This window comes from Orbicella faveolata, unplaced genomic scaffold, assembly GCF_042242905.1.
Source record: "Orbicella faveolata isolate gen_17 unplaced genomic scaffold, um_ofav_v1 contig_27, whole genome shotgun sequence".
Classification (NCBI taxonomy): Eukaryota; Metazoa; Cnidaria; class Anthozoa; order Scleractinia; family Merulinidae; genus Orbicella; species Orbicella faveolata.
The window spans coordinates 8443422-8469971 of record NW_028301555.1 but is presented as its reverse complement, the minus strand read 5'-3'; the positions used below and the strand labels follow the sequence as shown (position 1 = coordinate 8469971).

The following is a 26550-nucleotide window of genomic DNA, read 5'->3' as shown; positions in this document are numbered from 1 at the left end:
GCGAAAGGGGATCTGGGTAATATAGCTGTAATGTCAGCGGGAAAGCCATTGAGACGATCGGACCATTACATTTTTGAGGGGGCAGGGTGGTTAGGAAATTTCCAAAAGAAAAATCCTGCAGAACAACTCCTGAAAAATAAATGCACAAGGGAAGCCATGGAAAATAAAATTCCTGCACAAGCTATTACCCACCGAAAAAAAAAAAAATCATGGACAACCTAATGGTGAGAAAAAAAATTCCTAAGTCAGAAAATTGCCCAATCCCCCCCCCCCTCCCCTAAAAAAATAATGGTCTACCCCTTAGTTTTTCTCTTGAAATCAGGCAGGGATTATGAGGTGAGATATTTCAGAATAGATGCGAGACAAAGTAATGCTCCAACTGCTAATTTTATGATAAAGATTACCCTCAGTAAGAGAACAGATACAAAGACACACTTTGACCAGGACATTTATCATGGAGCACATTATCTACCAGAAATATCGCATGACCTGCGATAAGCATCAGCTGAGACTGAATTCAATAAAAAAACTGAAGAGAGCATGCACAGGGAACTTACATTGAAAAACATGTTTATCAGCAGTTCCTGTGAATGTGAAAACTCTCCCATTTAACAGTTCTAATTTCATTCATCACCCACATTGTGAATTCTTAACGTTGTCTCTGGCAAATGTATAGTAAAACTCTCTAGACTACCCTGCTGACTGCCATTGCATCAAACTATGTCTTTTTACAGTTTGTACATTGTTTTACAATCACTAAACAATTGACTCTGGTTAATAGATTAGGGCTGTTTTTAAGTGCCAGACTCTCAAAATATCTTGGCAGAATACTAGCAAATTTTGCCACATCCATGGTGTTACTACTTTTGTTGGAAATTCCTAAATCAAATATCTGCCTAGGCTGGCAGCTTTCGAAAGAGATGTTGCAAAACAACATGAAGTTTTGACTTTCTTGACATTGTTCTTAGCCATTGAAATAACTCAATGATTACTAACCCCTCATTTCCCAGAATAGATCAATGGTACATGTAACTTCTCCTTAAACAATATCAATACACTGCTAAGCAGACCAGTAGAGAGAATAAAGAAAATCATCAATTGCAACTGAGATATACTGTATTGATGAACTACCATATTCTCAAAACAAACAAAAGAAATGTTTGGCAATCAGTGTAGAGAATTAACAGTGTATTCTTTGGACTTAACGGACAATGTTCCTGTCATACTAGGGTGCCATGGGTTTGCAGTTTGATAAAACTGAAAACAGTTTGATAATTGCCAGTATTTCTCTTACAGTTTTGTTCCCTAGTACAGCTGTTCTTTGCTTTACAAGCAATCTCACTGTGATAGTACACATTTTTTCCCTTCTACTTCATCAATCCTCGCCCTTGTATGATACCATAGTGTCAACTTTGTGCACAGTTGTGGAGAAGGACCTCAGCCGCACTTCTTGCGAGTTTGCGATAATCCTTGCCTGAGACTCTTCCCAACTTTCAGGAATATCTTGGTCTCTGTTGGTGTAGGCCAGCAGGTCAAATGCACCTACAAATTATTGGAATTGTTGACCGTTAATCAGACAGTGGTATTCCCTTTATAGTGATAAAAAATAAGAACACCCAGGGACAAGTGGATCTCAAGCAGTGTTGGCCAATGCACTGCTGATGTTGAATGTGACTTTGAGCAATGTTTACCATTATTGGGTGTCAAGCTGGTTGAGGTGTGAACAAAAATCTTGGTGTCATAGGATTGGAAATGATTTTTCTATGTCTATAAGCTGTTACAATTTACAGTTTAGGATAATTTTAAATAATGAATTACTGCAAGTCAAAAATAAATGGAGATCTATACTTACACTGCCCATCAAGAAATGGAAGAAAGGTAACACTGGCAGTGATCTGTCGGATTACATCCCTCATTTCTCTTTGAATGTCTTTTTTGCTTTTTGGCGGGGGAGGTTTGCTGAAAACAATAAATAAACAGTTTCTTAGTCATAAGAGCTACTTTCTCTTTCAGTATTAAATTTTAGCCTGCAGTGGTAAAAAACTGACAAGACCACAGGTCCATAGGCAGGCACTTTAGTAAGCACAATTTGTGTTTCTTGTGTGTCTTCCAATTTCCAATCCCAATGCGTCGCATGAAACATACATTTACTCTAATGTATTAAAAATATTGAAGTGAACATGTCTCATGACATTTTCCCTGCTAGACTCACTGGGAAAAATAGAATCCAGTTGTGAAACGAGAAGCAGTTACTGACAACATTCTGTCTTTACGAGTTACTAACCATACAGTTACTGTTTCCCCCACTAAACTTGCTAAACAACATTAATGTTTCCCATTGCATGACAGCAAAGAAATAAATATATTTACTGACCACTTCCAAAGGGACTCTTCAGTGCCAATGGAAACAAATAATGTAAATGAACATAACATGGTTAAAAATCCCAACTAGCAGGAGGCAAACCAGTTGGCTATTTACAAGCATGATTGAGTAGTTGAACTCGGGACTACTAAGAACACCACCAACTAGTTGTCAGAATGGGACTACCTTAACCCTAACCTGCAACCTCCAGATTTCAAGTTCAACACCCTAGCCACTCGGGCAGTTGCCTCCTGCTGACGTTGATACAACTGTTTTTGGAGTTCTTGTGAGTGTTATGTTTCTATCACTATGGTTCATGAGAGCTGGAAACTTCTTGTGTACGATGACAAAAATTTGCCCAAAAAGGCTCTTCTCCTTAAATAAACCAATGATTGTGGCAGATGCAAACCTTTTTTCTCCTTTCTCATCTACACCCTTTGTGGTGTTTTCACATTGAATATCAAACTGCCATCTCTCCACAACCTCATCTGTGTCCACTTGACTAATAACCATGACAACACGCTGCAGTGTTTTCTCCTGAAGCCACTCTGAGAAAACAACAAAGTAGGCCTTAGGTTCATGACTGAACTGTTCGCTATAATATTAGAAATCTCAATCGCAAGATAAGAACACAAAATTTGCACCATAAATTAAATAATATTGTTGGTTGTCTGAAAGTAGGTATTAGATATTTTATACGTTTGTACGTACACTCAATAGTCCTGGGGAGTGATCAACAATGAATTTCTCCTTATAACATCAACATATTGTTAAGCATATAGTTTATGAGAATAAATAAAATCATCAACTAAGAGATATTTTCTAATGTACCACCAAATTGTTAGAAACTACACCGAGAGACTCTTGGCAACCAATGAAGAGAATTAATATTTTGAGCAGTTTTATTTTGATCAGCTAGAGGGGTAATGTCTGGTTCAACTAACTGTTCGCCTTTACAATCAACTGTAATTATTACAATAGAAACACTTTTTAACTCGTACCTTTGACCTGTTGCAGTACTTTAGCAAGGTATACTTGCAGCTCCTTGTTGTCACACTTGAATAGCGTCATGTCGTAAAATTGCTCTCGCTTGAAGGAGTCCGCTGGATATATTCCTCTTTGATACAATATGCTGACAGAGAAGACAACAGGTCACGAATAGAATTGAATTGAAATGTACACAAGTATATGATTGTAAGCTAATTAAGCCAATTAACGACAGGGCTAAATGATCGTTTTGCCGTCCCCCTAAGAAATAATGGTTGATCAAGCATGTTCATCTAAAATGATGATCAATGAAAACGAATGTTTGATCGTTCACGATCTGCCGAGAAATATCGATGAACTTCTGCAGCTGCAATAAATAAGATTTAGCTTATATTTATACTGTACTGATCGTGAATCGGTAGCTGACCAAAGATCGCCTGAAAGCTTGACTCAAAACCTTACTTATCCTTTTTGATCTGAAGCAATAGCAAAAAAGAAGTTCTAAAATAGTTTTCAAATACATTTTCCACGTGTTTATATGAGTAACTAAAAGGTTTTAAGGCACCGCAAAAACTTACTTGTTTATCCCATATTCTGCCAAGAAAACAAAAGGAAAAGATCAAAATAAATTAGAATAGAACCAGATTAATTCAAAAATCCAAACGTAAAGAAAATTACCAAAGAATTCCGTCACTAATTCTGCGCTTCCTTTCAATGTGATCGACTTGCTTTCTTGCTTAGTTGCCGCCATTTTTTTAAAAACCAGTTATGGCTGCAAGGGAAGCTGGGAAGAATAATGAGGAGTGGAACTCGACTGGAAAATTGGGAACTGGGAACGGACGGGCCCGGACAGGACTAATGAATTAGAAGAAAAAAGCGCGCGATTCAGGTAACAAAATGGACCCAAAATGTCACATCATAAATTAACTCTCGCCTCATTACTGAAGGTGTCTGGGGGTTTTTCTTGTACAATTTCTCGCCGCCATCTGCCTCGCGCTTCCCTGCGACAAAGAAAGCTCTTGTACCCATTAGCTTGAGAGTTACTGTAGTCGCTGCCCAAATCTAAGGACATAACTGTTCAAAACTTTTAAAACTTGAGAGTTAATTGAGGTCAGCCTAGCCTGCTGAATAGGCGGATTAGCGGAGCAGACCGCGAAGCGTGATACACGAGCGCGGAACGCTTGTTCTCAGGCTAAGGTCAGCCCGTCCCTTTTCGATCCAATTTCACTTCCAATGAAAAGAAATTAACTACGGGCAGCTGTTAGTGGAGGGAAGTTTCTTGAGTCGAACATTGCCTATTGTTTTATGGAATTGAGGCTGCTTTCCCTTCGCGATCATCGATCATCGACATAATTTTGGAATTCATTGTCCTGTAATGGGTGGTTATAAAATTGCGCAACAAAGCGTGTGTCCAGTGTAAAAAAAGGGCGATGCACCTCCTGAACAAAAGGAACGTGGGAACAACCTAATCTATCATTCGCCCCCTCTCCCTTCCCACGCCGGTTTATCCACTTTGGAGGATTCAGGCGTAGGTAAGGTAAACTTTGTTTGATAAGTGGGTTGAAAGGGGGTTGGCAGCCGAAGGGCTGATGTGGACCTACCATACACAAAATTTAAAATTTTACAAACACGAAAGATATTAACAAAAGAATAAGAACTATGTACAAGTAAAATTAATATATTATACATTATATATGGTGAGAGTTCAGTGTTTAATTTATATATCAAGAAAATACCCCTTGGACAAACGCCAGGTTTAAAAAATCGATCTTTTAAATCTCAAGCCGATTGCACTTATCATCTCAAATCCTCCAGAAAGATTGAAATATTATGCTGTAAGGGACACAAGACACACAAAGCATCACATTTCCGACCATGTTGTGCTACATCTGAGAACTGATATTTTTTTTCATAGTAAATCACTTTCACCAGTCCATTGATGCATTATTTTTAGAAATAATTCTTCAGAGAACGTCACGATGTGAAATGAGCGGTTAACCGACGAAGCTAGAGGCTACACAAAGAAGAACAAGGACTGGCCCGTGAGCAGGCTCTTGTATTTGAGTTTCGCACTGAAGCGCTGCTATCTCCTAAGCGAAAAGTCAGATAGCAGCGTTTAAGGGCGAAACTCAAACACTAGAGCCTGCGAGCTTTGCCGCTCGCGCCCTCTACCCAAAACACAAGAGCCTGTGAGCAGGCTAAACAAGAACCTACCAGAGAATAGGAAATAAATATCTTTTTATTAGGAGTATGTTGTGTTAAAAATAATACAACAGTTATCTTCTCCACGCTTCAATACACCATCTGTCCACAAACGATTTTATTACCGTATAGCTATATTACAGTTCAGAAAAGTAATCACTACAGAGGCTGGCAAAAGAGTAATGCTTTAGTACAAAATCTTTACAGAGTTTCCTTCTTTTTTTAATACTAAAAAGTACCCAATTATCACCAACGATCTCGAGATTAACGTAAACGAAATATGTGACAGTCTCGCTAGTCAACATCCAAAATTGTGTATCAGTTATAGCGAGCCTTCTCATTGGCTAATGCTAGTCTTCTGATGTTGCCAAGGCAACCAGCTGCGGCTTCCTGGAGAACTTCGTCAGACGATCCAACCATTTCAAGAAGATACTATGATAGATGACAGTGAAAAAGAATTAGTTGATATTCGTGCATTAGGAGTGTCCAAAGTTCTCCTTCACGTACACAGTTGACTAATTCAGAAAAAGGAAGAATTTTTCCGTCATTCAATTAACTTAACTGAAGCAACGATTCATCAAAAGCGCTCTGGGCAAACGCTTCAGTCGTTTTGACTTTTAAAAGTGTTTTTATACTATAAAAATGACATCCGACGATGTCGAAACGACGTATATTTCTTTCGCTAATATTTGGGTTAAAAATATTCCCTCAAACCTTACTTATTTGATAATTGATAACGCTTTCAAATACATTTCTTGAACGGGTCTTTACTAAAAAAAAAAAATTGAAAGCTCTGACTTCAGCTTCATTTAATCATGCATGCAGCATGCATACAATAGCCCATTTCTGAGTTGCATTAAGCCTCTCTATCAAAGCGAGGCCTGGTGCACAACCATTCTGCGAAAATGAGTTTAATTTGCATGTGAATGAAATCTCATTTTCATATAAAAGGATGAGCACCAAGACTCGTTCTGAGATAGAGGCAAAGGGTAATTCGGAAATGGTCTATTCAGTGTTACCTTGACGACTCCACTATTATGCATAGAAATGCAGTTGTCTGGGTCACGTGACAGCTGATGTAGCGCACGCGCGGTTGCTCTATGTACATCCGGGTTCTTTGACTTGAGGTAGTTGACCAATGGTGGTACAGCGCCCGCTTGGCCAAAAGCGACTCGGTTATTACCCCATGTACAGCATCTGGCCAAGAAAGGAAAATAAATAATGTTACCACATTCATAACTAAAATCGAACCTGAAAACAATAGAAGTTAAGCGTATGGTCATGAAATGTATGGCTTTTAAATAGCGGCTAAAAGCTGTTCTCTTTGGTAGCTTTATCGTTTACCAACCTGGCAATTGATTCAGCTAAATACTGACGCAGACGATCATCAGTCTAAAATAAGAAACAAAAAAAAAAAAAACTCAGAATAAGTACTAAAGTCGCTCTTTTCTCATACACAGTTAAATTCAGCTGCTAATACTGTTTTTTGTCACACCGTTGTGGCCAGCTTAGCCAGCATGGGTACCACTCCATGATCTGTGATCACTGCGAGATTTTCTTCATCCTTAGCTATGTTAGCAATGGCAGCACACACACTCGCCAAAACCTGTAATGCCAAGATACGAATAATTAGCAAGCGCTTATCCTCTAGTGCATTGCAATGCCTCCAAGACAAGGAACGCCACTTGTTATAAGTTATATAAATCTAAAACCAAAGAACTAAGGTCCCGGAGAAACTGAATATATAAACTGGTACTATCATAAACAATTCATCTAAAACCAGTGAGCTAACGTCCTCCAGGAACTGATGAGATTAACGGATACTATCACAAACAATTCATCTTGTGCCCGAAAGTTTGAAATTGCATGTTTACCTCTCTGTCATCGGACTTCAGCAAGCTAACGATTAGTTCCAGTCCTCCAACAAACGAACGCACCATTTCTCCAGCATCCTGGGAACGAATTCAGAAACGAAACAAAGTTTAAATGAGGGCACTGTTGAAATTGTGCCAGGTCTCCGAGACCGGAGTGAGCTCGCAGTTTCCGTCTGGAAGTTGCTTAGCAACTGATTACGCCTTGATGCCAAGCCGTAACAATTTTTGTAGTACTCTCGACTGTTCTCTGTTCTATTATTTAATCACCAGGTCAAGACGTAATCGGAAAAAAGCGAATCAGCTGACCTTGATGTTCTTTTTCCCATTATTAATTAGTTAAAGGCCCTCCCATGTGTAAATCAAGGCCTCACTTCCAGCATGTCTTAAGCGCGCATGTCAGTCTTACCTTAGCATTTTCGATGCATGGACAAATGGCCCAAGCTGCGCTGGACTGAACCTGTTTTTGAAAAAAGGTTAAAGTAGTTATCTCAAAACTGTTTGTAAAGCACACTTACAGCTAACTACATACAGCACACACAGGCAACAAGTGTAAGTTGTAATCACAAGAATAAAATCTGAGACCTGGACAACCGACAAATCTGCGTCATATTTTCAACTCTCTTCTCAGTGATTGGAAATGTGGACATACGCGGTCTTTCGTGTTAGATCTATTTCATTCAGAAGGACTGAAACTATCTGGCATTTGACAGACGAATACAGAGAAGTAAACATACCTTGGGGTTATTGGACTTGAGAAGGGACCACAGAAGACGAACTCCGTCAAGACGATCGATAATACTAAAAGTGAAAAAAAAAGACAACAATAAATAAAAAATGTAATCATTCAACCACACAAAAGGACTACAAAGTCTAGTTTCCTCCGCAGTCGTTATTTCACTGCGAAGGACGGAAAGTAACGGATGGAAAGTAGATTACACAAAGTCTATTTCGTGCCAGTTATTGTTTTCTTCACACTAAGGATAAAATCTCAGTTCAGTCGAAGAAAGCCTTAGCCTTGTAAGGTTCCACTACACAGATGATTTTATACTCTAGGTCGAAAACAGAATGAACCTTGTTGTATTTCAGATGGCTAAGTGAGTCCTTGTTATGTCACCGGGCTTAGAAAAGTTCTTTTACAGGCCAAGTGTCCCACAAAGCTAAAGTTATCTTTGTTTTGCCTCTGAATCGAGAGAGGCAACGTGAGAGTAAAATTTTTTTCGGCTTGCTTGCATAAATTGTTTTTCTTTTTGATTATAAACGGTAGTGCCAGGATACTCACGCCATGTTATCAGGCTCGGTCGCACAGGCCCCCACGGCGTTAGTGACATTGACCAAGAGAGCCTGGTTCGTACTGGTCAGCAGGTTCACAAGTGAAGGTATTCCACCGGCTTTGCGGATGGTTGTTCTGTTAGCTGGGATTTGAGCACATTCGCCCAGGGCTCCAACTACGTTGATTAATACCTGCACGAACAAAAACATCGAAAACTGTTATCAGTATGAATTAAACAGTGCATATAGGTTTAGAAACAGAAAAACATGATGTTTGGCGCCAGCCTGCGCAGTGATCGGTTCCAGGCGGGCCAAAAATCGGCGGCCAAGTAAGGAAGAAAGGAACTTAGGGCGAATTTAAACGAGAGGGGAAAAGTTTTTTCTCTTCCTATTCGCTTCCTTTCTCGACCTTTTCCTCGCCCCAACTTAAACAAGCTAAACGCTGCAGATTTCTTCTGCACAACGTCGTAAGAACTTGTAAATTTTGAAATTCTAGAAAACAATGAAGACATAATGTTAAGAGCTAGAGGCTAGTGTGAAAGCAAGCGATCGTTTTAACATTACCTCCTCTGGTTGTTCGTTCAGCAGAGATACCAACTGATCGATAGCCTTTAGTTCTTGAAATCTACCGACAAGAAAAATCAATCTATTAAGTGACGCGCGACGGAACTTGGTTTTTGTTTTTGAACTCTGATTACAATGGACCGCTGATATAACTTTAAGATAACAGTTTTTTCTGTAATCCTTCGTAAGACCACTAACTGAACAAAATTAGAGGAAATGAGGACTACGAGAGAGTGGCTAAATTGGACCCTGTAAAGAAGGTTTTGGAAAAAAACCGGGAAAATAATAGTACAAGGCAGAGAGAGGAACATATTTTTGTTTCGTACCTTGTTACATTTTCACGGCTGATAGAGCATTTCCAAATGGCTCCCGTGGCAGCGGCGAGTAACTCCTTATTTTCAATATTGAAGGACAAAGATACCAGAGGGTCCAGGCCCCCATACTTTCGCACAAGGTCACGGGTTTCATCATCCTCAGCACACTGGAAACAAGTACAGGCATCTACTAAGTGACAGATCTGTGTGTGGTGTACGTAGTACACTGACTCATGGCTTAAATGTTCTGCTGGTAACAGAAACCCCTTGGAGTTTAGGGCCATGAGAACTGCATATCAGAATTTGCCCTGGGATAAATCACCCTCCTGTCATTAGCCCCACTAGGGATTTAGCGCCCTTAAAAGATTACTTAAACAAAATTAAGCCCTGGACCTCGCCTTTCCCTCGGATGAAAGGTTTTTTCCTCTTCTTCCTCATCCAAGTTACTGAGAAATTTACGAAACAACTACACTTTTTGGAAATTAAAGGAACCAAGTTGTTGTTGGTTGCTGTTGCCTTAAATTTATCGGAAAAACAGTTGATTATCTTTGACATTGAAAACTTATCTTGAACTGACAATGAGAGAAAACAAGAAAGAAAACTTTCGGGCTAGTTCATGTTTCGCCGAGAGAAGCTGTTACCTTAAAGATTGCACTAGCACAGTGCATTTGAAGTTCTTGATTTTCACTCTTCAAGTTTCTCACGAGATCCTCGATCATGCCTTCTGTGCGAATGGCAAGTCTGTAGCTGACCTGAAATCAAAACGTTCATTGAAAACTTAGTTTACAGTTGTATAATATTCAGGAACAGAGGGGTTCTCAAATAACTTTGGAAAGCAATTGTGCATGTATGTTCCAGTCGAGTTCCTCCCAGTACGCGACCGAATCCGAAAGAGCGGCAAAAAATCGAGCCTACATGTCCGGGGCAGTAGCGCGGGCTCCTCTTTTAAACAGCGGCTGGTAACCGAGCTTATTGTGTACGTCCCTGATTCAGTTTTGGGTTTACTGGTTAAAGGAGCTCAGTCACGGTATTTTGAGTTACTTTGGGCGAGTACAAAATTACCTTAAAATTAAAGGAAACCTGAAAATAGTAGTTCACTGAGATGGAGAAACACCAAAGAGATAATGATAAACCATAAAGGAATAAGGATGGTTAAGGATGGAGAAGATTAACACGGATTACAAAAGAAGAACTTGAAAAATTTAAGTGACTAAACTTTTCAAGATTCGCAAACCGTAACGCAGCTGTGTTCTGAAGGAAGACTGACTCGCACTGACCTCAGAGGCACACTCTTGAAGTGTTCCTACAACAGGAATCAGCATAGCTTCATTGCTAGACTTGAGCAGTCTTGCCAAGAGAGGTATCCCCCCGGCTCCACGAATAGCTTGTTTGTTTTTGGTGCTCTTACTACAGCTCCACAGGGCCAGTGCTCCACACCGCGCCACATCAGCTTCCAGATCTGAAGCATTAGTAAGGGTTCCACAGTCTAGGAGTGACACCTGTCAATTAAAAAGATGACAATTTCACAAGTGCCGACAGTTCCGTATCTTTTGTACGTTAGTTTCCTAACATGTATGTGTGACTAAGAAACAATCATTTTCTTCAAAGCGGTGAATGTAATCCTTCTCCGAGATTTGTCTTTGAGAAGGTCGACAATCGGAAAAGGCACGTTCTAACCATAGGGGCGGAGACGGGGGGAGTCTCCCGAATAAAATGACAGTAGAGATTGTCTTACTCGATTTGTTCATTTTCAAGCTTAAAGGGTACAATAAATTACTTTCCCACTTCTTCTTAGGCGATGAAAACTACTGCTTTGAAGACCTTCTTCTCCGACAAGTACGAGCACAAGTAGCAGCAGCAATTTTGTTTCTGCTGTTCTACTCCAAAAGGCACTCAGTATAACTGCAAATGGTGGTTAAAATAAACTGAAATATCTTTTCCGCTAAGAAATCACGAATTTAGCCCATTCAATGATAGACCCTTTATCCCCAGCACTTTTACAAGGTCTATGAAGCCCAACGGGCACGCTATTTTCTGCTCAGCTCACCAATTTTCGAATTCCGCCATACTGCCTGACTGTACGTCTTGCTCTTCTGAATTTAGCCACATGAGCAATGGTCTCAGCGGCTAAACATTTCAGCTCTTCATTGAAGCCCAGGAGAAGTTTCACCATTGTCTGCAGACCTATGGAACAAGAACACAAAACAATGACACTCGTTATTAAGTACCATTCACTGTTTCCCTGAACTCACTGAAAATTCACTGAGCCGGCAGCTTTTGTAAGTTGTTACATGAAAGGACTTGTTATGGCGACAAGATGACGTCTGCACTCAAAAAATTTTCTGCTTTTGCAAAGATTTATCAAACACAAATGTTTTACCGAATTTAACGCTTATTAATGAGATTTGTACTGCTCGATCATTTTCTCACCTCCCAAGTCAGCAATGGCCTTCCTGATGAGAGAATTTCTTGAGATTTCTTTCAAAATCTTCAAAGACCCAATCTGTAAGAAACGAGAAGAGATGTTATAGTCTTTTCTCACCTTGTTCACAGTAGTTTTCTTCCACTTCTCTGAGGAGTCTGTTATCCTTTTCAGGACAATCCCTAGCGCATTTCTGTACCGCTATCAGCGTTCCTCTCCGCATATTTTCACCTCTACTCCCCGCCCCCCCCCCCCCCCCCCCACCCCAACAACAACAACAACAAAATCACATAAGCTCTGGCAACCACAATCTTAGGCCCACTCTCTTTGGGTTTCCTTGTCGCTGTCAGCGACTCGCTGAGGACGAGGGCGGCAAAGGAGAGGGAACCTGGGATCGAGGTTGAAACTTTTGGCCGGATACTCTCGGCCCAGGTCATCACTCTTATTCCAGTAGAACACATGCCATACGATTTCTGCATCATGATTGAGAGGAAAATAAATAAAAATGTTCTCTAAAATTACCTTGCACTTGATTTCATCAGTCTCCAGCAGGTTAATCAGCACTTCCAGTCCACCAACATCTCTGATGGCCAGCTGACATGTCTCTTGTAAAAGATTGAAATCTCGCATGGCACATAGAGCTATAATGGTAGCGGTCTGATTTCCACTCTGTGATGAAAAAAATTGTGCACACTTTCGTAAACTAATGTATGCACTTGTTGCTGTTTTGAGCTATAGTAGCTACTGTCGACAACTTTGGCTTGATTTCCGCTGCTCTCTCAAGTCTGATCTACCTTCGGGTGGGAGCACAGGCTCCTATTGTGAACAGCAGCTGGTAACCGAGCCTATTGAAAACACAGGGGGCAGTAAAAGATATGTGATAGAGAAGTGAGAAATAAGCAATGAGTTAACAACTCCAAACACCAAGACAAGAAATACGTATGTGAAAAAGAAATTACCAGCAAAACATGTCATCTGTTTAACACTATAAACGATTTGCCCCATCACAAGAAACCCACATGCTGTGTGCTTTAGAGGAAAGTAACCTGATTCAACTGAGTTTTTAATGGAGTGCTGCTTTATGGAGGAATTTGCACCACCACAGACTATTTCAGGTGACCTTCAAACATGACTGTTAAACCAGCAACTGTTAAACCAGCCAGAGTAACGGTTTAATCATCAATAATCCAAGAGAAAAAAGTTAAAATATTATTAACTTAAGCCTTGTTCCTTATATCCCTGCAAGGAAGAAGACTGACAGCAGAAGAACATGACTCCTGAACAACCTCTCCCCTTCCGACCCAAGAGAATAAAATCCCAAAAGGCATGATACATACCTTCAAATACTTGACCAGCTTCTGAATCTGCCAGTATTCAGATGGTAAATCAGCATTTGACTCCTGCAAAGAAAAGCTCTTCATTTCAATATTGTGTTTTGAATTTTGCAGCACAGTTAACTGAGAGGAACTGCTGATTTGAAGCGACTGTTTTCTCATACCGGTGGTAAATGGTAAATGCAAGACTTTGCAAGAAGGTGAGGCAAACATTTTTCTTTGAACAGTGACACCCATCAGATTTGAGATTTGGAGTGCCAGATAGATTTGGCCTGCCAAATATTGAAAATTCAAGATTTGGCATAATAATTCAACATTTGAAATTCAAGATTTGGGTGGCCCAGCATCAAAACTTTGAAAATTCAAGATTTTAAAATTCCAGATTTGACTTGCAAAATATCAAAAATTCAAGATTTTGGCCTGGCAAACATTGAAAATTGAAGCTTTGGAAATCCAAATATTGAAAATTTGAGATTTGGAAATGCAAGATTTGGCCTGCCAAATATTGAAAATTCAAGATTTGGCCTAATACATGTAATTCAACATTTGAAATTCAAGATTTGGATGGCCTTGCATCAAAACTTTAAAAATTCAAGATTTAAAAATTCCTGATTTGGCTTGCAAAATATTAAAATTCAAGATTTTGGCCTGCCAAATATTGAAAATTCAAGATTGGCTTGCCAAGTATTGAAAATTCAAGATTTGGAAATTCAACATTTAGCTTGCCAAATATTCTGGAATTTCAAAATCTGGAAATTCAAGATTTGACCTGCCAAATGTTGAAACTCCCAGATTTGGAAATTCAACATTTAGCTTGCCAAATATTCTTGAATTTCAAGATTTAGAAATTCAAGATCTGGAAATTCATGATTTGGAAGTTTGAATGGTTTTGCGCAAAGACTCGTTTTTACACATAAGCAAACAGCAAACTCAAAAGTGGCCTATTGGTATTGATTCTTTGGTGTGGTCTGAAATAAGGCAATGAAAATCACATATTTTGGTCTGAAAAAGAGTTAGGGGAAGGGTTTCAAGAAACGCATGTTATGCACTACATATCCCCCACTAAATATTTCAGGGATTTAACAGTGAACCCCTCTTCAAGGATATCCAAACTAACCTGTCGTCTGTCTTGACTCTCCTCTTCCTCTTCACTTTCTGAAGAACTTTCACTAAAGTATTCATCTATGTCACCCTTCATCTGTGATCGTACTGACACTCGCGTAGTCTTACCCATTTCTCTGAAAAGCAAAGTAACGAAAACTGAGAGTGCATGATGTTCCTAAGCCAACAGCATTATCAATGCTTTTTTTTATGAATTCTCCCCAGCATTGGAGTTGTGGCAGTCCATTCATGCCCATTTTTTACTGATAGAGCCCCAACCCCTTACATTTTTTCACTTGCACTGGTCAAAATTCCTACATAATTTTTACTTTGCTTGTGCTCTCAATGACCAACAGCATTGTAATAATTATGTCAACTTTTTTTGATGAATTCTTCCCAGCAGTGGAGTTGTTGCTCTCTATTCATGGCCATTTTGTTTTGATAGCCCCAACCCCTTGCATTTGTTCACTTCCACTGTTCAAAATTCCTACATAGTTCTTACTTTGTTTGTGCTCTCAATGACCAACAGCATTGCAACATGTCAACATTCTTTTGAAAAATTATTCCCAGCAGTGGAGTTGTGGCAGTCCATTCATGGCCATTTTGTATTGATAGAGCCCCAATCCCTTGCATTTTTTCACCTGCACTGGTTAAATTCCTTCATAGTTTGCTTTTGCTCTCAATGATTTTATGATGTCACAAAAGGTTTCTACAGACTAGAAATGTGGGAGTTACTTAATCTAAACTGAGTGGCATTGGACGTTAGCTTGATTACCACCCGCTGTTTGGGAAAGGAGCCAGGGATGAACATAGACCAGACCCAAGAGAGCAGCAGAAATTGAGCCTTCATCAGACATATCAAAATCATAATTATATCACTCTTACCTGCTTTTGGAGTGTCGTGATGGGGGTTTCTTATCAGGAGTGCTCTTGCCTTTTGCTTGGTCTTTTTTCCTAAAATGATTAAAAATAATGACAGTAAGTTCTAGCCCGAGTCTCCATAATATACTTACTGATACTCCTACTAACAATATCTAATGATCTTAAACTCATCTGGGTCCTAAATTGGCTGAACCATTAATTCAAACAACTGGTCTCTTATCCAAACACATTTTACCAGCAATATGTTAAAGCTAACTTGAATTTCATTTTCTCTACAATGTCTGTAAGTTTCAAAAACTAGCCTTTCAAGTTTTTCAGACACGGTTGATTAATAAACTGCAAACAGTTGAGAGCATACTATTTAGACCAAATTCCAGTCTGAAAATCAGTCTGTCACAACAATGTGATGAAAACTGTGCTTGTATGTTGTGCTTTATAGGTGGAGTATGTCACGCATGTGTCTAGTTAGCCTGAATAAGTGGCCTCTAAGCTAAATGCACTGGTTAACATTCACAAAGTTTAACTTGATTTCTATCACAAGCCTTACAATTCAGATTATCACACCAGTCAATAGATTACTTGCAAAAAATTTGGATGTTAAAATTTCAGAGGTTTTATTTTGGATGTTTAATTTTTGGACACTTTCAGACAAATTTCCCACAACAATTTTGGACACTATGTCTTTGCTGAAACAGCGAAAGAAACTTTACACCTACGAAACACGAATTAGACTGAAATAACACCTGTGAAAATGGTTAGTTTTACTGCAGCCTCAAGGTTTCATGAATACACCAACGAGAAAATAACACAAATCCTATCAGCCATTACTTATGGCGAGCAGTGTCTCAACTAGAGTTCCCTCCATAAAGCTCAGCATAAAAGATTCCCTTAGAGCTTTGGAGCTACTTCCAAGTTTGATAATGTACTGCAAATATTTCGGATGCTTAAAATTTAGGACGCTTAAAAATTTTGGACGGTTCTATTTTCAGACACTCAGGTTGTGCACAACTTACTCATCCTTTCCAACCAGGTCTTCACCAAATTCAATGTTAATATTTTTCCATCGTGGTGATGACTCAAATTTTTTCCCTCCTTTAGTTCCTTTTTTCTTCTGTGTTGCTTTGCTGGCTTTTGTCTTAGTTGCAGCACTGAAAAATCCAGACATCAATGTCACACTCACTTGTTAAGTGTAAATGCACTTGATTGCACCTGAAACTCACTCAGGTGAACTGTGTACATTAAAAACTTACATTTTCAACATTTGTGAACATCCATTAAATTCTTTTCAGTTGTGACCAAGCCTGAATCATTCCCGATTCCTGAATGCACATGTAGGTTACTCTCTCTTTCAGTCTCCAATGTTTTTTTTTTCTATCAAAGTACCCAAACCTCAAATGTGAAGTACAAAACTTATCCATATGGAAGATATTCCATTCAGTTGACAAACCACCAAATTTTCAGAAACTGGGATAAAAGTCAGCATGGCAATTGGTGAGAATATCAATGTTTGCAATTTGTTCAATGGCTTACTTCTGTTGATTTTTAACCTCCACTCCATCAGCAGCTTCTTCTCCAGCAGATCCATTCATTTCTTCGTCCTTCACAGTCTCCTCAATCTTGTCAGTTTTGTCTTGCTTTACTTCAGATGAGCCATAATATGTAAACTCCTACAAACAGAAATATCTCTGTTAACAATGAAGAGAAAAAGAGGAGCCCTGTCTTGTCACTTCCCTGTTTGCATGACCATCTTGGTATTCTGTACCGCAACTTTTCCTTGGACTAATCTGCCATGTGCAGTTACAACTTATTCTTGACGGCAGTTAATAAATAGTGGATGGGTAAAGGGGTGGGAACCTCAGAATAAATCAGGTGGAAACTTAAGGTTACAGTATACCTTCGGGTCGGCAATTTTCTTCATATTTGGATTTTGGGGTCAAAATAGTGGTTGAGGAATAATATCTAATTTCTGAAAAAAATTTTTGAAAAAGGCTAAATATTGGCGGAGAAATGGCGGTTTTACGTTTTCACCGGAAGTAAAAGTTTACCTCTTGATTGACAGCCCTATGGCGCGTATGCAATCAACCGAGACGATTTTCGCGGGAATTACCTATATGGATGTCACGAATTGACTACTCAGTTGATCAGCATTGTTGTTCTGACTACCCAGCATTTTTGGTATTAGGCATGTCTCTATTAAGTTATAAGTAAACATAGACCACGTTTAAACCATGGACCGGTTCGAAAAAGTGAAAACAGCGAAGAACGAATGAAAATACATCAATGAGTGAAGAAGGGAAAGTTCGCCACGCGGATGAAGCTATAGTTATCGTATAAGGCGGGCAAATATTCGTGGTAAGAGAAAAGGAAGGTTCTGTAAAAATTTCGGAACTTGACAGCAATAACAGGGATGCTGACAGAGACTCTTCTGATGAGTCCGATATTGACGAATCATCGCACTCATTGAGACCATTTGAAGTATAATCCATGCACAGTTGCCCACACACAGTTGCTCTCGGCGCTTTCTTTTGTTTGTTTTCTTCGCTCAGCCACTCTAACGTTCGTATCCTTTTTAGTCTTCCCCATTTTGCCAGACCAGCTTCAAGAAAAACCGAGCTACAGAAAAATTATCTCTCTGCCTTCGGTTCCTTGAGCGCATTGCAAAACACAAGAGTTTTTTAGAGATTCGCGCGCAAATTTCACCAGGAGGTTAACGGTAGTAAACTTTCCCTGCACTGATTGGCTTTTTTATCTGAGAACCCAGTTGAAGGCGTTTGTGGGTGGAGTTTGTTTGCGAAGCAGAAAATTTTTCTTAACGCTGTTTTCTCGAATAAATTTTTTCACTTGAAGCAGACACTTTAAAGAGTTATAACTCAAAGGGAATTTGTTCAATTGCTCTTAAATTTGGACAGTGGCTAGTTTAACATATAAACTACAAAAGCGTGTCTGGGAATTGTTAATTACGAAATACTTTTTCTTCGAGAGCGATTTTTGTACGATCACCCCACATTTTTTTAATCCTATTTCGAAAATGTTCTGTAACTTTTTACTGCAATTGAATATGCCAAAACGCAGACATGTTTTTTAAGCACTTTGGGCCCTGAAACCGAGGAAAAAATTAAATTGGCAAAAAACGAAATTCGCTTTGACTTGTAGCTTTCGAAAGGTGATTCGGGCGCTTGCATTTAGTGGTCGTGAAAAATTCGACAATTCATTTTCTTTCAAATTTCTTGGTATAGTTTGATAGCCAGCTCCATAAGCTTTAATTTGATATAGGGGCTTAGGTATCTACAGCTTAAACTGCACGCACTACATCGCTTGTGCGCGAGACACCCCTGAAGGTATACTGTAACCTTAATGGGAGGTGTGAAAAGAGAGGATAAGAAGTGAGATTCTCAATGTGTCAAGAACTGGAGGAAAAAGGGAAAATTTTTTGAAACATTGCTTACTATTGTTCAACAGGAAAAGCACCAAAAAGAAGTGCCAAGGAAATAGTGGGACCTGAGATTTAAAGGTCTGGGAAATGGGAAGTTTAAGCCCCTCTTTAAATTCCTCATATTAAATATGACAGCAAATTCTTAGAAGCAGTAATAAAAGAAGCACCTTCTTTTCAATAGCAGAGGCAAACTGTGGACTCTTGGCCTTAAGCAGTGCCACAAGTGTAGGGTACACTTCTCCTTCCCTTTCATAGTTAACTTGTCCTTCTTGTGTCAAGCCTTTGTTTAGGAAGTAACCAGCAGTGTTTGCCGTGATCGTCAGCTTGTCAGTGTCAAAGGGCTTTACATCCAAGTAGCTGATATCACCATGAACCTGTTGCCAGGGGGGAGCATGGCAGCCATTGCTGAACTGGTGATCTGGTGACAAAGATAACAACTTTCTTAATTTTCCTTATTGATCTCATGTATTAGTTCTGAGATTTTAGTGGTACACCACAACAAATCAGAGGTACACTGTACATGTAGTCATCTATGTTACTGCCAGCATCAGGTTTCTGTTGTGTGATGCAACAGTTAAGGTTGGCACACACACATAAATTGTAAAATTAATTTGAAACTGAATGAATCTTACCAAGTGTCCATTCAATATATTCCAGACATTTTCCTTCCTCATCACCAGCAAGGGATTTGAAGAGCTCGTAATCTACCTGTGGATGATAACAGTAACAGTTTCTAATTAAGGAATTGCCAAGGTACAAACAAATTTATAAGGGTTTACTCGACATGTAAAACATCTGTGAACATGTAATGTAAACTTTTATGTGAAAATGAAGGATTATATCGCAGGAAAATAATGTCTTGGGTAAAAGACAATTTTTTCAAACATAAGTTTTAGAAAATTTCTGCAATACATGTAAATGGAATTAATTAATTTTTCAAACTAATCACAGGAGGCAATTACCTGCACAGCACTAGGATTAAGTCTGACTTCCCTGCAAGAAAGATTGCCACAGAATTAATTTGAGTACATGATTATAGTTTACTACTAAAAATAACCCAATGTCTTTGTAATTGGAGAATCCCAAATTTTAATGGCTACTAAATTAGCTGAATGAAAGTGGACATACTTGGCTATAGTGTTGTGAGATTGCACCAGAAGTTGTTTGTCCATTTCACTGATGAGAAGCGACAGTGTAAACCTAGCCTCTTGTTCCTCCACATTCTCTGACGAGTCATCTCGTGCCTTACTGAGATCAGCATGTGCCTTCAGAAGAGGCCTGTCATTGCTGCTAACAGCGGCATATGCTGCACCCATTATATTTACCATTGGGTCTTGATTTTCTAGAGAAATGTGACATCATGGGATCAAATTATTTTCTGAGGGAAAATTTGGACATTAAGGACATTTTAAGGACTCATATACAATGCATAGTAATGTAAGCGTTATTGATCTTAGGGATTACAATTTTTCAAACCAGTTTAATTTGTAGTTTTTATGGTTTCATATTCATTACTATGTTCTGAGAGAAATTATGGGAAATATAAGTCAAACTGGTTTAAAAATTTAAAAGCAAATAACTTAACTCCAAACCACAACAGATACACTGTATTTTGGGATTTAAGGAAGGCCAAATTTTATCCACATTAAAAAAAAATTATATGCATACCTTCCAGGCAAGCCTGGGCTTCTTGGCATTTCCTTTCTCCTGCAACTTTTAACACATTGCTGATCTGCTCAAATGTCCAGACTTTCATAATGAAATCCTCCCCATCCTAAAGCACAAATCAAATGATTGTTCAGCTATTTATTCATAAGACAATGGGACTTAGACACACTTTATGATAAAATATGGAACAGCAGGCTGGTATACAGTAAAATCATTTGAGCTGGGCTTTAATATTACAGCAATTAGGAGCCCAAAAGTGTAACCACTTGCAATAATTATTTATTCATATTCTTTTCTGTGCTCATACTATCTAATCAAAGCCAAGAAAAGCCAACTTGAGCTACTGACTAAATAGTTTGCATGCATGAGAGAATGAGAATTAATTAAAAGTGGTTGCTCTTTTGGGTTCCTAATGCTGCTATATTATTTGCCAATATGGAAATTGAATCAGTGTACCTCTGAATCCTGGGGGGTTAGGACAGGGGGTGCTTGTCAGAAATTTATTGATTGCACACTGTCTTGGCACGACCATATCGATTATATAAGTAATAAAACTAGCAAAAGTGTAAATGTTATTGCAAAACTAAAACCCCATGTGACATCCCAATCCCTAACAAGTATTTATTATGCACTTATATATCCCTATCTAACTTATGGTTGCGTACTGTGGGGTAATAATTACGAGGCTCCATTGTCACAATTGGTGAGACTACAAAACAAAGCTATTAGAATAATCAACAATGTGCCACTCTGATCATATTACTCCCCATTATGTAAACCTTGGTCTTATTAAGCTTCCTGACATTGTTAAACTATGTCGAGGAAAAGGTTGTTGTTATTCATCGTGGTAGATGCGATAATAAAGTGTATTATCGTTTGTCTCACGATGTAGTCACTTGAGATGTAGATCGCGACGTTTCGACTGCTTACTGCTAATCTTCTTCAGGCGATAAGGTCGACTGATTGCACGGTATCATTTATATCACAAAGGTCGGCTGTGATTGGTGCATTTCGATCCTCCTATTGTTCCATTATTCCGGTGAGTAGCTGTTCCCTCAGTGGTCCGCTGTTGTACCGTTCTCCTGTTGTTGTGTTTCTTGATCGTGGGTATTCATGCTTCACGAATTTCAATTCCACTATCCCTGTTGATGTTGTTAGGGTGAAGTCTTATGTGAATAGCTTCCTTGACCCTACGTGTGTACCAGTGAGGATCTCGATCAATGAACTTGACCTCATTCCAGATAGGATATTGGCCGGTCTCGTGGGTGTGTTCAGAAATGACGGAGGTCTGGGTTCGGGCGAGTTGTATATCCCTGTCGTGTTCTTTGATCCTCTCCTGCATAGATCTCCCTGTTTCCCCGATGTAGACTTTGCCGCACTCACAGGGAATCCTGTAGACAACACCATCTTGTTTAGCCGGGTTGACGGTGTCCTTTGGTCGCACTAAGTGTGACCGAAGTGTTGTGTCGGACTTAAAGACGGTGCGAATGCCTTGTTGTTCTAGGCAGCGGCGGAGAGACTCCGAAACTCCTTGGACATAAGGTAAAACAGCAGTGGATTTAAATTCCGCGACAGGCTCTCTTCTTGGGGTTGTTCATGCCTTTGTGATCTTCTGTACAAAAGAGGAGGGATAGAGTTGACGTCTTCCTGCAACACCTGAACAGTCAACAACCATCAATCCGTTTCACCATGGAGATCGAGAACAACAACAAGATCGCCTTTCTCGACACGTCAGTTTACAGAGAACCTGATGGCCGCCTTACCACCAGTGTCTACAGGAAACCAACACATACTGATCAGTACCTAACGTATGATTCAAACCACCCTCGTTCAGTAAAGCGCAGTATTGTGAAGTGTCTGTACGACCGGGCTAAACGTCTCGTCACCAAACCATCAGTAATCGCTGGAGAGAAGAAACATCTGTCATCTGTACTTGTTTCTAATGGATATCCTTCCTCTTTTGTACAGAAGATCACAAAGGCACGAACAACCCCAACAAGAGAGCCTGTCGCGGAATTTAAATCCACCGCCGTTTTACCTTATGTCCAAGGAGTTTCGGAGTCTCTCCGCCACTGCCTAGAACAACAAGGCATTCGCACCGTCTTTAAGTCCGACACGACACTTCGGTCACGCTTAGTGTGACCAAAGGACACCGTCAACCCGGCTAAACAAGATGGTGTTGTCTACAGGATTCCCTGTGAGTGCGGCAAAGTCTACATCGGGGAAACAGGGAGATCTATGCAGGAGAGGATCAAAGAACACGACAGGGATATACGACTCGTCCAAACCCAGACCTCCGCCGTTTCTGAACACACCCACGAGACCGGCCACTATCCTATCTGGAATGAGGTCAAGTTCATTGATCGAGATCCTCACTGGTACACACGTAGGGTCAAGGAAGCTATTCACATAAGACTTCACCCTAACAACATCAACAGGGATAGTGGAATTGAAATTCGTGAAGCATGGATACCCACGATCAAGAAACACAACAACAGGAGAACAGTACAACAGCGGACCACTGAGGGAACAGCTACTTGCCGGAATAATGGAACAATAGGATCGAAATGCACCAATCACAGCCGACCTTTGTGATATAAATGATACTGTGCAATCAGTCGACCTTATTGCCTGAAGAAGACTAGCAGTAAGCAGTCAAAACGTCGCGATCTACATCTCAAGTGACTACATCGTGAGACAAACGATAATACACTTTATTATTGTTAAACTATATACCTGCCAGCTATTATATGACCACTTAATTGATGAAAAACCGTCTAATTACACCTTATCTCTGGTATCTGAGCAACATAACTACGCTACTCGAAGTGCATCCCTACAACACTTAAATCTTGGTTTCTCCAGAATAAATATAAGGAAATTTTGCCCCGCTGTTGTTGGATGGTACTATCAGAATGACCTTCCTTTATCTATACGTAACTTAGCGTAATAGCGACTAGAAAACGTTTTAAAAAAGCACTCTTCCAGTATTATTCATACCATCATATTATTCATTATTATTCATACCTCTTCCTCTCCTATGTTAAGTTAACTTTTTTATCCTAATTATTATTGTCAATTAGACAAGGGCATCTAATTAGCTTTCTATATTTTTGCCCTTTTCCATTTCTCCTCTTACTTGTTTATTTTATATTTATCTTTGTAATTTTAGAATGGAATAAATAAATAAAATGAAAATGAAAAAAAAAAAAAAAATTTGAAAAGAACCCCAAAGAGGTAACAAGATCGTTTTTTGTGGGTATGACTTGAAATTTTTTTCAACCCTAAGAGATACCAACTCTAAAACAACACATCATCTCCAGTCATATTTTTTTCTGGCACAATACCCTTGAAGGTACAACAGAAGCTCCTACTGAGGACCTTTTGAAGCTGAACACCCTAAAAGGTACCATAACCGCTTTTTAAACCCCTAAAAGGTGCGACGAGCACCACTGTGCTGTCCTTTTTATATTGGAGTCCCCACCCTGGGCTCTCAATAAAGGTAAAAGGTAAAAAGGTAAAATCTTTATTTAGACACGGTATTTCCTTCAGGACTATACAATATTTAATTTAAATAAATCTAACTACCTAACTAATTTAATATTGTAAATAACTACTAGAATAAGAGAAATGATAAAAACCTGCTTTACAAGGAAGCCGTGTATAAAAACAAAATAAAATTTATATAAGACCACTGTCAAAATCATAGTTCTTCAACTTAGATTTAAATTGAGTAAGGGAGAGCAATTGTCTAATATTCAAGGGCAGACTATTCCATAGTACAACTCCGCTGTAAGAAAGACTTCTTTTACAGTAATTAGTGTGGGGCTGTGGGATAGCAAGCGTACCATCACTACCTCTTAGCTTATAAGTCAAAGTATTGGAACGGAAGACAAAGCATGAACAAAGATATTCTGGAACCAAAAGATATTCCGGAACCATGTTATAGAGAGAAAACAAATTTGATCAGAATCACCTTATCCATTGACAGCAGGTGCTCGCCGTTTGGTGTTTTCGCCTCTGATTTAACATCACTGTGACTATGAAAGAGAAGAAGAAAAATGGTCAACACTTCACACTTTACAGCAAGATTTGCTAGTTGAATAGACCTGTGAGACAAGCAGTTCCATTCTGTGCAATTTACCTCTTAACTTAATTGATTATGCACCTTTGTCTGCAGTCACTGCAACTAGACCTGCTTGTCTCACAATACATGGATTAAAGCTGGATTATATAATTAGTTCAGAAAAACATCAATCTAGACATACGTTATCTGAAATCCCATAGATCCAAAATTCAATTCTCCAAAGCTGTCTGGTTTAAGAGTGCTATGCCATTTGAAAGGTTCCTTAAGTATGGTTTCTGCCTCTCGAGGATGTGAACTGACAAGTGCCTCAACCTGTTTGACAATATCATTCAACAGTGCTTCATTTTGAGGAGTAAACTCCAACTTTCCCTTTCCATGTTCACTGACGGAAGTTCCATGGGTGTGGCTGGAAATTGTCGCACCCATACCTGATAAGTATGTGTAAAAAGGTAGAATATGTTACTAGTAATGTACATGTAAGCATATAAAGTTTGCACGCATGAAGTGGCCCACAATAGTAGAAGGCTTTGTTAGGCCTGGGTCACACTTGAGTGACATAATGACATGACGATATAGCAACATAAGGAGAATGATACAGAGATGTAAACAAATCACACGCAGGTTTTGACATAATGACATCAAACACCAACATCTGACGTAAGAAAAAGATCAGTTTTTTTTTTCTTATGTTGTTATAAATGTTCATGCTGTTATGTTGCTATTTTGTCATTGTGTCAGGATGCTCACACTACATAACATAACGACATAATCTCTTTCTTATGTTGCTTAATGTTTGTGTCATTATGTTGTTTTGTCGCTGGTGTAAAGTAGGCCTAACAGGCCTTATCTTCCAGCACTTTTGCTATGGTGACCCTCACCAAATCACTGTACCCCTTTATAGTAACATGTACGTTTGGTTAGAGTAAGATGTCTTTAACAGAGTATAAATACCAAGGACTCTGCAATAGAAATAAGTGCTGGTGAACTGGTAGTGGAACCTAGCAAAATGAGTCACTAAGTACTACAGTTACAGTGTATTAAGGACACTAGTTCTTTTAATTTCATGCTGCACATTTTATACCCAAATCCCCCGCTGTTGTCGAAGGTGCAGATTCTGCACGCAAGTTTTCTTCTTTCCTGATAACAGTGACTTTGAATAAAGTGTAGCAAGCACATTTGAGTTGCTCATTCTTGCAGGCAATAAGTGCATTTGTACATGCAATGGACAAACTGCACGTCAATAATCCAAACAACCTTACAGTCGTCTATTCAAGGTTCTGCTCGTGTTTACACTATACAGTGACGGAAAGATTAAGAAATCGATATAAAACGTGGTGCTAATAGCATTTTCATTACTTCAAAACCCAATGTCCTCAATAGCAATGTCCTTATTACGGGAATAATATAGATTTAAAAAGAGTTATGCTTGTGCAATATACACAATATTTATAATACGAAATTAATTCGACAATTGGTTCGACTAAGTTGACCTTTTGCCTGGGAAAACTTCAAGCAAAAACGTACTTTATGGACTAACAAGAAAAATTTAGCTATCGTATTCGACCATTATTAATTATTTAAGCTTACCGTCGGTCTTTTATCATAAAATATTAAAAGTTTTTACGCTGTTCCTCGCTTGTTATTTTACTAACTGCAGTAATCTTTCCTGCACAGTCTCATTGCCATAGCAACCAACACAAACTCCAATGATAGAAACCGCTGACCGAGAAATTCGTAAGGGGACTGGGCGGACAGTGACATCAGTCAGTTCACTTTACGCGCTAAAATATAGCAATAACAGAAATTTAGAAAGAATTTATCGAAACAATTAAATTATTCGCTCTCGATTTCTCCACGCCAAGAGATTATTATCTAGATCATAGTCTCTTGTGTTCGGACATTATCCATCTGTTCCACTCAGAGAAGCAAACCGGCAGTGTTTTTCAGCGAGGTTAGCTCTCGGAAAACTATATTCGCTTCTCGGAGCAGATAATGTCCAAGAACAAATATCGGAGCATATTTCTAAGTCAAGTGGAGGCTATTGTGTTTCC

The 26550-nt window shown here is 39.2% G+C and overlaps 2 protein-coding genes and 1 pseudogene across 2 annotated transcripts; 1 reads left to right on the top strand and 2 right to left on the bottom strand.

Annotated features, from left to right (window-relative positions):
• Nucleotides 1-368: 368 nt before the first annotated feature.
• LOC110039818 (mitotic spindle assembly checkpoint protein MAD2A-like) lies at nucleotides 369-4141 on the bottom strand. The gene is made up of 6 exons (XM_020744962.2): nucleotides 4028-4141; nucleotides 3928-3943; nucleotides 3364-3494; nucleotides 2772-2910; nucleotides 1853-1959; nucleotides 369-1542 (listed from the first exon to the last, which is right to left on the bottom strand). The coding sequence occupies exons 1-6, from the start codon at nucleotides 4098-4100 to the stop codon at nucleotides 1376-1378; spliced, it is 633 nt and encodes a 210-aa protein (XP_020600621.2). The 5' UTR covers nucleotides 4101-4141; the 3' UTR covers nucleotides 369-1375.
• Nucleotides 4142-5570: 1429 nt separating this feature from the next.
• On the bottom strand, nucleotides 5571-26194 carry LOC110039881 (outer dynein arm-docking complex subunit 2-like). Its single transcript, XM_089296817.1, has 28 exons — nucleotides 26087-26194; nucleotides 24681-24927; nucleotides 24389-24452; nucleotides 20413-20518; nucleotides 19873-20086; nucleotides 19707-19737; nucleotides 19377-19452; nucleotides 18912-19162; nucleotides 16842-16978; nucleotides 16325-16459; nucleotides 15315-15383; nucleotides 14446-14566; nucleotides 13332-13394; nucleotides 12517-12663; nucleotides 12003-12075; nucleotides 11620-11756; nucleotides 10850-11071; nucleotides 10214-10324; nucleotides 9585-9739; nucleotides 9259-9319; nucleotides 8705-8886; nucleotides 8160-8223; nucleotides 7832-7882; nucleotides 7426-7503; nucleotides 7047-7157; nucleotides 6900-6943; nucleotides 6571-6748; nucleotides 5571-5983 (listed from the first exon to the last, which is right to left on the bottom strand). The coding sequence occupies exons 2-28, from the start codon at nucleotides 24923-24925 to the stop codon at nucleotides 5870-5872; spliced, it is 3240 nt and encodes a 1079-aa protein (XP_089152943.1). The 5' UTR covers nucleotides 24926-24927; nucleotides 26087-26194; the 3' UTR covers nucleotides 5571-5869.
• On the top strand, nucleotides 22054-23294 carry LOC149107466 (uncharacterized; annotated as a pseudogene).
• Nucleotides 26195-26550: the final 356 nt, after the last annotated feature.

Coding starts and splice junctions, on each gene's coding strand:
- LOC110039818 (XM_020744962.2), bottom strand. CDS start 4,100: ATGGCGGCAACTAAGCAAGAAAGCAAGTCGATCACATTGAAAGGAAGC. Junction 2,911..3,363: donor AGTACTGCAACAGGTCAAAG/GTACGAGTTAAA, acceptor TTGTTTTCTCAG/AGTGGCTTCAGGAGAAAACA. Junction 1,543..1,852: donor TCCATTTCTTGATGGGCAGT/GTAAGTATAGAT, acceptor AATAATTTGTAG/GTGCATTTGACCTGCTGGCC.
- LOC110039881 (XM_089296817.1), bottom strand. CDS start 24,925: ATGGGTGCGACAATTTCCAGCCACACCCATGGAACTTCCGTCAGTGAA. Junction 8,224..8,704: donor ACCGAGCCTGATAACATGGC/GTGAGTATCCTG, acceptor TTTCACTTTTAG/TATTATCGATCGTCTTGACG. Junction 7,883..8,159: donor TCAAGTCCAATAACCCCAAG/GTATGTTTACTT, acceptor TTTCAAAAACAG/GTTCAGTCCAGCGCAGCTTG.